At 32.1% G+C, this 12,863-nt stretch overlaps 1 protein-coding gene across 2 annotated transcripts in view; it reads left to right on the top strand.

The window, feature by feature from the left end:
- Positions 1 to 249: 249 nt before the first annotated feature.
- The window catches only part of LOC143073200 (thrombospondin type-1 domain-containing protein 4-like), a 92,593-nt gene continuing 79,979 nt past the window's right edge, over positions 250 to 12,863 (top strand). Inside the window, exon 1 of one of the 2 annotated variants that reach the window (XM_076248555.1) lies at positions 250 to 422. In XM_076248555.1, coding sequence (XP_076104670.1) covers positions 418 to 422 — 5 coding nt within the window. In that variant the 5' untranslated portion in view covers positions 250 to 417. Of the gene's footprint in view, positions 423 to 10,922; positions 10,958 to 12,863 lie in introns of those variants that run through there. The other variant, XM_076248554.1, reaches the window with a different exon arrangement.

The raw sequence follows: 12,863 nt of genomic DNA on the forward strand, positions 1-12,863 counted from the left end.
TAAATAAATAAACCTCGCCGTTGTAGCATTCTTTTTCTATGTATACTTAATTCGTTATCATGGAAAATCTATTGAAATAAGAAAAAAGATGATGATTTTTCCACTCGCTTTTAATATATGTAATCTTTTTTTTTCAAAGTCAACACGCAGAATATGTCATGACTTACGCATGCCCTGATTGTTCCTGGGTAATACACACTTTTATAATCGGATTTGAACTTTGTTATAATTATGTCACAAAAATTAAACAATATGCTTGAAACAGTAAGACTTGGGATAATAGCATAGGAATTTATGATCGTCTACACATTTTACTTTTTAACCTAAATAACATGCAGTCGCAATTTCACTGTTAAAGTTTTCCTCTTGTATTTGGATATGAATTGGACCTATTCATAAAGGATTTCTACAAGAACAATGTGGTAAGTAAAGCATGTAAATTGGGGCTGATTATGGGAGAATTATATTGACCCGATATTACTGTATTGGTTGTAAGACCATCGTTTGATTGCAAAACATATTGCAGTTTCAGAGCGACTATTTGATAATCTGGTTAGATAGATGTATAAAGCCTCGTTAGCTGCTTGAAGTATAGACAACACGCTTATTTGTTTTTTCGAAGCAACCACCTATCATCAAATATATAATTTCGATACCAGATCTATCTTTTTTGTGCAGAAATGTTCTATTCTAGAATAGGCGCTGATATTATCCAGACACTAGTGCTGTTTTTTTTTATATATCTCTAATCTTCATCTCGTGACTTTCATACGTAACGGCGACGTTTTAATTTGATTATTGCCTTCACAGTGTCACAGACCTGACATTTACAGAGATCTTTATTGAAAAACTGTGTTGTAACTTTATACACGTAAAATAGTTATGTTAAACTAAGTCTTCAACTTATTTAATTATATTTGTGAAGGACATGGCACAATTGTGGTGATTCGATGAGTGTATCAGAACTTTTAATCGTACTAATGACTAGAAGTGAAGAAGTAAACGTGTCCAGAGCAGGAGCGGATCCAACCATTTTAAAAAGGGGGGTTTCCAACCACATGTCCTCTTTCAAATGCATTGATCGTCCAAAAAGGGGGTTCCAACCCCCGGACCCCCCCCTCTTTTTGGATCCGCCACTGCAGAGATTCTTTTTTCTCGTAACTGGACATCTTCCGTCCAGTAGTAAAACCCTTAATGATTTGCGACGCCTGTTTGTTTGTGTAGGATGCATGAAGATAAAGCTACGTTCATTCTGAATGTGGACGTTAAATCCGATCCTTGAACCACGTTCCCTATACGTTAACATACCTTTGAAACGTTTCGATTAGCGGTCAGCATGTGGCCTTTTACAATGCAAAATGATTGCGCCTATCCTACATAACCACTACTTCCAGTTGTAGTATAAATTTCCCGTGTTTTATCCCGCTCGACATACTTGGCAAAACCTACCTATTGTTTTCATTTCTTATGTGTTTTCGTCCCAAAAATGTATAAAATATTTGCAACTTAAATTAAGCAATCAATCAATGAGTCTAAAAGTACGTGTCATTTTTTTTAGTGTAATGACTTAAGCATGTAAATTGATTCATCAGAGTTCAAATATAAATAGTGTCTCTATATATTTAGTAGTTTTTGGGATTTTTGGCTGATATACAAGTTCTTGTTGGTTTTTTTAGAACTTAGTACATATTTGTATTATATTTCAGTTTAAAAAAACTTACGCTTATAAACGATATTATACAAGATCATCTATGGAAAAAAACTGTTCTCATAGCACCACTTTTATCGAACTGTCCTTTCTTTTGCTTGGTTCGCTTACTTAATGTTAAGAAAGCGCATTAAGTCAAAGGTCGTGTTTATAAAAAGTTGATAAGCTTAATGAGCTGTGATTTAAATACTTGAAATTATGCAATGAGCGTAGTGAACGAAGACGAATGAAAGTTAATCAGTAATTCAAAAGATTTGTTAAAAGATGCATGTCGACAAAATATCATTAGGGAAAGAATATCTTAAGTTTCAAATGCAGATGAAATTTAGTAGAATATTTAAACAACATTTACACGACGATGAAAACAGGGTGTCTCATTATAAAATGATTTACAAAGAATCTATTTTTAACACCCTTTTTACTAGTGTTAAATACATGCGAGTGTCAATTAAATCACTTCATATCACAAAATACAATATAAATTCATTATAAGTGTCCCAGTTTCAACCTTTATAGTTAAAAGATTGTTACGCCTATGTCGTGAGAATGTGAATCACAAAGAATCTGAAGCAGTTAAAATAAACAATCGCAAACATTACACACAGCTAATTTTCTAAAAACTATTATTAGATCTGTTTTGTTGTTGCTATTATTCACATCGCTACTTCTCAAAACCGCCAATATGATAACTCTCCACTAGAGATGAAATGAATAGAAAGAATACTGTAAGGTCGCCTTAAGGCATTAAACAATGAGCAAATATAGAAAAGAAGATGTGGTATAATAGCCAATGAGACTCTCCACAAGAGACCAAATGACCCAGAAATTAACAACTATAGGTCACCGTACGGCTTTCAACAATGAACAACGCCCTTATCGTATAGTCAGCTATAAAAGGCCCAGAAATTTATGTACAAAACAATAACCAAACAATAAATATGATATACAGCGTTAAACGAAAAGGACTAAATTACATTATTCTGACTTCTCATACAAAATGTGGTCAAACATATTTACGAATGCCCCCAATGTTCGATGTATTTTCTCAAGAACTACAAGTCAGAACTTCCTTTGGTTTCGGGCACTTTCAACATATGACGTTGAACCGAATTTTTATAATAATAATTTTATTATACTGGGAAGGTCATACCCAAAGTTTTTATCTTTTTAATTTCTTAGAATGCATTGAATTTCAGTCGTTCTTGAATAACATATAAAGATGGGCGAAAGATACAAGAGGGACAATCAAAAAAATGCTGGCTTCATAGCACGGTGTTAACATACACGTATATCAATTATTTCGATACGCTCAAACGTGTTCACATTATATAGTATATAGTCTTCATTGACAGGGGTTGGTTCTTTACAACAAAAACGCAATGAAAGAAAACAACGAAATTCGACACTACATACGGTCACAATTACGAATTGGTTGACCGATACGACTCACTTGTGACATGTTTTCGCGCGGTCTTAGATATTTAGATTCCCAAATAATCGTCTGGCATACAAATTTTTTGCTTGTGACCTGTTGTGATAAGTTTTTTTGTGTGTGAATTCTAGTGACAGAAGATATTCTTACACGAACTCGCTCCTTTTAGAATTCTTGGGATTCCCTTGGTGTTTGGTTTTTTATGTCCCCGTCGTAGATGAGGGGACATTAAGTTTTTATCCATGTCCGTCTGTACGTCTGTACGTACACAAGTCCGTATTTCCTAAAATTTGTTTCCGTTCTCTAACTTGAGTTTGCCTCAACCAAATGTTATGAAACTTATACACAATGCTTATTACCATAAAACACAGATTAAGTTAGAATTTTTTGATGGCGTCACTTTAACCTTTCTAAAGTTATGCTCCTTTATAAATACAGTTCTAGAGTTATGCCCCTGTATAAATGGAAAAAAGTGCATACTTTTTTAGTTTCCGTTCTCTAGCTTAAGTTTGCACAAACCAAACATTATGAAACCTATACAGAATACTTATTACTACAAAATCAGATCAAGTACAAATTTAGGTAGCATCACTTTTATCATTCTTGAGTTATTTGGTTTTGTAGGTCAGAAAATTAGAAAGTAAAACACAGCTGTTGTTTACACATTTATACCTGACAAAGCTTAGAGAAGATTATTTGATTATTTAACAAATTTATTTAACCTCTTCACATTAATACTAATCTATCAACTAATCTGCTTTTGTTCATGGTGATTATAAGAAAAGTCACAGACTAAATAAAAGACTAAAATCCAATGTGTCGAATGTCATGTAAACCTTAATGCTGTTATACATTGTTGGATACCTGTAACATTTGTAACTAAAACGCCACATGTAAAAGGAACACAAATTATCTAAAAATTCAATGTTCGGGCAAACTGATGAAAAATTGTTAAGAAATTATGCAAATATTTATCGTTTTATAATGAACAGAAATCTAGCGGTTTATCTACGCTAAACTTGCAACAAACACCAGTCAACAATTTTATCTTCCATTTTTATACGACCGCAAAAATTGAAAATTTTTTGGTCGTATATTGGTATGATGTTGGCGTCGTCGTCTGTGTCGTCGTCGGCGGTGGCGGCGGCGGCGGCGTCGTCGTCCGAATACTTTTAGTTTTCGCACTCTAACTTTTTAATTAGTAAAAGTGAATAGAAATCTATGAAAATTTAACACAAGGTTTATGACCACAAAAGGAAGGTTGGGATTGATTTTGGGATGTTTGCTTCCAACAGTTTAGGAATTAGGGGCCAAAAAAGGGCCCAAATAAGCATTATTCTTGGTTTTCGCACAATAACTTTAGTATAAGTAAATAGAAATCAATGAAATGTAAACACAAGGTTTATGACCACAAAAGGAAGGTTGGGATTGATTTTGGGAGTTGAGGTCCCAACAGTTAAGAATTAGGGATCAAAAAGGGGCCCAAATAAGCATTATTCTTGGTTTTCGCACCATAACTTTAGTATAAGTAAATAGAAATCTATGAAATTTAAACACAAGGTTTATGACCATAAAAGGAAGGTTGGGTTTGATTTTTGGAGTTTTGGTCCCAACAGTTTAGGAATAAGGGCCCAAAGGGTCCAAAATTGAACTTTGTTTGATTTCATCAAAAATTGAATAATTGGGGTTCTTTGATATGCCGAATCTAACTGTGTATGTAGATTCTTAAGTTTTGGTCCCGTTTTCAAATTGGTCTACATTAAGGTCCAAAGGGTCCAAAATTAAACTTAGCTTGATTTTAACAAAAAATGAATCCTTGGGGTTCTTTGATATGCTGAATATAAAAATGTACTTAGATTTTTGATTATTGGTCCAGTTTTCAAGTTGGTCCAAATCTGGGTCCAAAATTAAACTTTGTTTGATTTCATCAAAAATTGAATAATTGGGGTTCTTTGATATGCCAAATCTAACTGTGTATGTAGATTCTTAATTTTTGGTCCCGTTTTCAAATTGGTCTACATTAAAGTCCAAAGGGTCCAAAATAAAACTAAGTATTATTTTAACAAAAAATGAATTCTTGGGCTTTTTTGATATGCTGAATCTAAACATGTACTTAGATTTTTTATTATGGACCCAGTTTTTAAGTTGGTTCAAATCAGGATCCAAAATTATTATATTAAGTATTGTGCAATAGCAAGAAATTTTCAATTGCACAGTATTCAGCAATAGCAAGAAATCTTCAATTGCACAGTATTGTGCAATAGCAAGAAATTTTCAATTGCACAGTATTGCGCAATAGCAAGAAATCTTCAATTGCACAGTATTGTGCAATAGCAAATATTTTCAATTGCACAGTATTGCGCAATAGCAAGAAATATCTAATTGCACAATATTGTGCAATAGCAAGAAATTTTCAATTGGAGTTATCTTTCTTTGTTCAGAATAGTAGTTAAATCAACTTAAATCATTGTTTTATACAGTATACAATGTATATTCACTTTTACTACCAACCAATCTTTACCATTCAGTGATAACAAGCACTTTATTTTACATTTTAATATTTTATGATGTATCTTAGTTATTGTTGCAAACTCCATTAGAAATTTGAATTGATATCAGTTTTGGAAAAAGGGAAAGGGGGATGTGAAAAAAAATAGGGGGGTAATTTTTCTCATTTCAGATTTCATTAATAAAAAGAAAATTTCTTCAAACATTTTTTTGAGAGGATTAATATTCAACAGCATAGTGAATTGCTCAAAGGCAAAAAAAAATTTTTAAGTTCATTAGACCACATTCATTCTGTGTCAGAAACCTATGCTGTGTCAACTATTTAATTTTAGATTTAAATAAGTTTGAAGAAGAAATCTTTAATTGATTTGTAAAATCTTGACATTTGTTTTGTGTAAAAAAAACCATATAATGTCAAAAATTTGATCACAATCCAAATTCAGAGCTGTATCACGCTTGAATGTTTTGTCCATACTTGCCCCAACTGTTCAGGGTTCGACCTCTGCGGTCGTATAAAATGCTGCGCCCTGCGGAGCACCTGGTTTACTCTTGTTGAAGGTTTAATATTTAATTTGCATTTATTAGGGGTTTTTTTTATTTTTGAATGTCTATAATATTTATACTAGTAACAGTCTCGTTATCCTTTGTCATGGAAAGTTGTTCGAATTTCAAAAGGAGTAGGTCCGGTAAGGGCCAATTTTGGCCTCAAATTTCAACTTCTTCTAACGAAAGATTTTTGACACTTTTTAAACACTTAAGCGTCTATTTCAGTTGATTCAATTAGTTTATGTGAAAGATTTTAACTGAATTAGTCATTAAAAACGTTCCGATTCAAGCTGAAATATGAAAAATATATCAAATATGACCAAAAATGTCACTTTTCAGATAGTTTTTGTCAAAAATGAAAGTGGCCGCATCCGTGTTCATCCTCAACCTTTATATTTGTTATGTATTATCATCAAATACAACTTACATTTCAATATTAAGAATGAACACAAATGCGGCCACTTTCATTTAAGACGGAAACCGTAAAAAATTTAACTAAAATGCTACAATTGTGATGATTTCGGTAATTTAGCATGATTTAATGATGCTAGTACCCGATATATGTGCATTATATTGTCAAAAACAGCCAATGTTTATGTAACAGAAGCATATAACTTTCCAATAAATAACTAACATTTTACATTTTAAACAATTTGGTAAAATTGCTATATTTTGGGGCCAAAAAGGGGTCTTATATATAAGGCCGTTAGTTTTCTCGTTTGAATTGTTTTACATTGTTTTATCGGGGCCTTTTATAGCTCACTATGCGGTATGGATTTTGCTCATTGTTGAAGGCCGTACGATGACCTATAGTTGTTCATGTCTGTGTCATTTTGGTCTTTTGTGGACAGTTATCTCATTGGCAATCATACCACATCTTCTTTTTTATACTTGCTGGACCTACTCCTTTCTTATTCAATCAAGTTTCAGGCTTAGAAATTTTCTATGACTGATAGTTTTTGAATTTGGTGTTGTCTAATGGTTAGACAATAGTCAATTAACAACCCACTATGTAGTGCATGGTGCCTGATGACTAGCTTAAAACTACACTGTATGTTATACTAGTATCACGACTAGTATCATAATATATTGAACAGGATCTGTCAAATTACCGGAGTAACTCAGGCCAACCCTGGTTTTTGATAGGGTTGTTTTTGGTCAGTCATTATAGTTTCTATGTTATATTTTGTAAACTGGTGTTTGTCTTTTGGTTGTTTTTGTCATTGCATTGTCTGTTTGTTTTCTACTTGTCAGTTTAAATATCCCTTTTCTATCTTTCGTCTCTCCTCTATCTACTAAATATTTCTCTCTAAACTTTCCGTATACAAAATAAAATGTTTATAATGATTACACAAGTCACATCTCTGTCCTATATCTCCCATCTAAAAAAACAAAACAATCCACCCACCCGAACAACCACCCACCTTTATACAATTTCACCATAAAAATTTAAAACTATAAGCTAGATAGCAATATATTTGTTCATCGAAGATTAATACAATCCTGGACTTATTATTTATTTTTTAGATTACTTTATTTTTCGAATATACATCCATTAAAATCTAAATATTAGATGCATTATATCATTCGTATTAGTAAAAGGTGTCCAAGTAAAGATATTTTTATAATTATGTAGATTTTATTTATTCAAATTCATAATTGTTTAAATCGAGCGAAACATTTATCAAAATATTCGTTTATGAACAGTATTTACCATGATCTGGTATTTAAAATATTCAAAACAGTATGAACTAGTATTAATATTCAGAACCTTAATAGATTACCATTTTTTTCTTTTGAGAGTAAGTTATTTTTTTGTAAATCTAACATTCTATGCTTTACAAAAGGCACAACAGTGTATTACATTTCTGTCATTATATGAATGCAAAGGTTACAATAGAATGAAATTCAAAACAGTGTAGCTGTGCCCATTGATTGACACATTAAAATCATCCATTGACTGGGACAATTTACGTGAACGTTTGTCTGTAACGACCACTGTTCACGACGTACCTACGATAGACATTTAAACTGTGGGGTCACCAAAGGTTTCTTAACGCCTTTAATTATAAAATAATTCGAAAAATTAATCAGGAATAACCTTTGTGTTTTGATTTATATAATTGATATAAATCAAAATATCGTGTTTTTTCTGATTAATTTTTCGAATTACTTTATTTAGGTGTTGAGAACCTTTGGTGACCCCATAGTTTAAATGTTTTTAAAAAGTACATAGTGAGCATTGGTCGTTACATACAAACGTTCACCTAAATTGTCCCAGTCAATGGATGATTTTAATGTGTCAATCAATGGCCACAGCTACACTGTTTTGAATTTCATTCTAATAATAGTTCTTAAAGAAAAATAGACCAAAAGGGACCACATATTGACAATGTCCCATGTTTGTTATAATGATATCAAATAGGCGTACGGAAAATTATAATTTCTAGCCTATTTTTCTAGGAGTTTCAAATGTTCATCTTGATCAGTCAAGTACTCATGATACCTGGCCTTATTGTTGTTCTATATAGCCATGTCATAAGCTTATTGGTTGGCATTTTAAGTTCCAGTATCACAAATTGCAAGATCTATTCTATGAACGTGAAACTGTATAAAATGAAAATGATTTAGAAAAGAAGTGGGGATGGGAAACAAGAGAGGAACACTATTTTACATTTACATGGCGAGCTCGGTAGGGGCAGAATATTCTTGTACATTTTTTTGTACATCAAAGATAGATGTTGTATAGAAACCATTGTAAGTGCTTGGAACTGTTTGATTTTCAAATGGGGATTTATTTGTCAAACATATATATGTATACATACAGACACCAGGGTTCCCCTGGGATAATAAAAAAAAAACGGTAATCATTTTAGCATTTTGTTAGGTGATATATATAGATATTTTCAATTGCCATTGCTGTAATAAAGAAATTACACAATTTGCACTTATTCTTTCATCTCAAGTGGAATCGGCTCATTAACTTGGAATATCTTATTTATACTTTTAGATTACCTATTTATTCACTGTAACAAACAAATTGACTGTTATTTGAATGTTTAAGACCGACTCGGTTGTAGCGTGTTCGTCTCGCGTACTCGAGGTCAGGGGTTCGAACCCCGGCAGGTTCAAACTGAAGATTATGCAATTGGTATTTGCTGCTTCTATTCTTAGATCGCTGCATAAAGAATAATGTTTCCAGAGAGGGTTTCGTGTTCTCATGCGCTACTTTTTGAACATATTTTGTGACCTTTTGAAACTAGCACGTTACCATTCATAGTGACTGTTCAAATTAATATTTGTAATGACATCTGACATAGTTAAAAAAATGTAGCTACATATGTATCCTCTCTCAGGGTATATACAATGTAGCTACATATGTATCCTCTCTCAGGGTATATACAATGTAGCTACATATGTATCCTCTCTCAGGGTATATACAATGTAGCTACATATGTATCCTCTCTCAGGGTATATACAATGTAGCTACATATGTATCCTCTCTCAGGGTATATACAATGTAGCTACATATGTATCCTCTCTCAGGGTATATACAATGTAGCTACATATGTATCCTCTCTCAGGGTATATACAATGCAGCTCCATATGTATCCTCTCTCAGGGTATATACAATGTAGCTACACATGTATCCTCTCTCAGGGTATATACAATGTACGATGAGAGCAAACAATCAAAATTAAATGTTCAACCCTTTTTTTAACGCTAGTCTTAATAAAAGGACGTAACTTCAAAGAAAAACGATATAGGGTAACATATATCTTTCAATAGTATTCTTGAATTCAGAGAAACATGTTCGCAGAAAAAAAAATGTTCAGGGAAATGTAAAATAACGATATCTCGTCGTGCATTTCCATGCTGAGCTATTGGTAGCCGAATTGTTCCGACAACGATGCGTGTAAAAAAAGTATAAATAAAAAAATTGTGAAAACTAAACATAATTCTAGTCTAAACACCATCAGCTATACAACTAGAACCTTAGAACACTGACATGCCAAGAATCATGATTCCTAGTATTCGCTTGGAAGATATGAATATACCAGGAAAATACAAGTTTCACCTAATAGTTATCGAGCGTGTAAAATATATCTTCATATACGTATTTGTATTTATTGTATTTACGATACAGATATATCTACATGTAAGAAATTGTCATACAGATAAATCTACATGTAAGATGTTGTCGTGCTGATTTGTTTGATTCCTTGTTATCAATTATTGAAATTTCAAGTTTAGCAAGCATTTTCAATTTTGATAAAATAGTGTAGTATATTCAAAACCTCTTAGTTTTTAATTCATAATTCATATATTCCGTATACCTAAAGTCTACATTCAGAAAACGTTTAAATGGTATCGGATACTGGTCTGTATGCCATTTGTTGACCGATGACTTACAATTACAGACCTAGTATATATTGACATAAGTGATCGACAATGGTCACAGCTTAGAGAACAGAGTTGATGTTTTAGTGTATTAATAGTAGCTCCATTTAAACATATCAATCGTAACCTTGTATTTGGTTAATTGAGTATGTTTATAATCCGTATTATTTCTGACTTAGAAAATAGATTTTAGTTTTTTAAGTACCATTAGTACAATCATACATTTTATAAATATGACCAGTAGTTTTATTTGAACATTTAAGTAAACTGATCGTTTTCGCCACTTGAAAAATAATTCCCAATTTAATATTTTAGTTATTACAACCCTTCTTTATAGACAGGATGTATTCAGTTGTGTTTTTGTGAGTAATCTTCTTTACTTTTTATATTTTTGACATACTCTCAGTAACTCTCTTTTTATACTTGATTGTATTGAGATCATAAATTCTAGTAGATGAAAAGGTATAATGTACGTTATTAAATTCTAAACAATAATATTTCAGTGGTAATAAGTACATGTATGATTTGTTTAAACCATCGCCAGATGTTTAATGAATATACAAACACCAATTCAAAGATCTAAAATAAAATCTTATTTGCAATGTAATCCTGAAAAAGAATTAGTGTATAAGTTTTAATACCACACGTAGAAAAACGCTTACATTTAAAACAGTTCCACTTCAACATTCCCTATGCATTCAAAATATAACTTATGTTTCTGAAGTGTTTTCGCTTGAAATTCTTAAATGCTAGAACAGATAAATTTTACAACTATGAAATTGCCAGTCATTTTTTGTTGCATTGAAATGATCATATTGTAATCATGTGTAACATATATAAGAAGATGTGGTATGAGAGCCAATTAGACAACTCTCCAGCCAAGTCACATTTGGTAAAAGAAAAAGCATTATAAGTCAAAGTACGGTCTTCAACACGGAGCCTTGGGTCACACTGAACAGTTAGCTATAAAGGGTCCCAAAAATGACTAGTGTAAAACCATTGAAACGGGAAAACCATAATGTGACTAATGTTTTACATTGTAATTCTTAAAGTATTTGACTTCTTATTTGATATAACATAACGATACGTAATGTAAGAAAAAAAAAACAGCTACCATTTAACTGATTCATCTCTAAAGTTTAGTTTGTCTTACTCATACGTCGTATATTTTTTTTTCAACGTCATCACCTTTCAGATTCCTATTATATAAGAGCAGATAGAAATTGTAAATTGTGTTCATTTATATGTCAAGCTTACAAGTGCATGGCAATTTGAAAATCTGATTTAAAACAAAATCCACAATCTTTAGCCTTACCTTGCCTGAAAGCGACCGTTTCATTTAAAACAACACTTGTTTACTTCACACATACGTGCATACAAAGACACACATTCGTTTAAACAATTAACATGATTAATGAATTTGGAAGGGACATTCAAATGCAAAAGTCTATTTTGTGTATCTGTGTATACATTTTCCCCATAAAAGCAGTTAGCCAATATTTAATTATATAATAAGAAGAAAGGATGTAATGGGAGATTCTAAATTGAAAAAGAGGATGTCGATATTCTTTTAAACCATTTTGAAGAACTTTCTGTCAGTGTCATTATCACCCATTTTAACAAACAATAATGCTGTTGTTTCATGATTTCCTCTGGTATTTATGTAGATCAAACTTGTCATTCTTAATAGTTTAAAATAAGACCGAAGTTTAGTGTAGACTTAGACAACAGATACAAAGTCAAATTCTAAATCTCCCCATGGTCTGAAAAAGGGTCTATCTGCAAATGTTATCAAGATAAAAGACAAAATTTTTAAGACTGATCAAAAGTAATTTAAGCCCGTTAAGCCAGGAGCAAATGGGTAGTTTCAGTCTGTGTTTTGAATGCAAAGGATCAAATTTGCAGTTTACAGTTTCTGTCTGTTTGAAGCATACTTAAGTTGGTCAAAAATCGTCATTCAAGGGCGTAAACCTATGTCAGAAGTCATTGTATGTATAAGAATTAGATATAACTAGATTTGTACTGATTTGATAGAGGCCAATTATGACAATGGCGGTTATGTTGGATAGTTGGCGGTATAAAATGATTACAAAAAGTATATTTATTGTACATACCAAATAAATTATTTTGGCCTTCTATTCGTGAAACTTGACCAGCAGTTGCAAGGAAAACAAAGTGTTTACTGACGGACGGCAGACGTCGGACGCCAAGTAATATTTAAAGCTGACACTTGTCAATTGAACCAATTGATCTTAAAAAATGAAAGTC

Source organism: Mytilus galloprovincialis, chromosome 4, assembly GCF_965363235.1.
Source record: "Mytilus galloprovincialis chromosome 4, xbMytGall1.hap1.1, whole genome shotgun sequence".
NCBI lineage: Eukaryota > Metazoa > Mollusca > Bivalvia > Mytilida > Mytilidae > Mytilus > Mytilus galloprovincialis.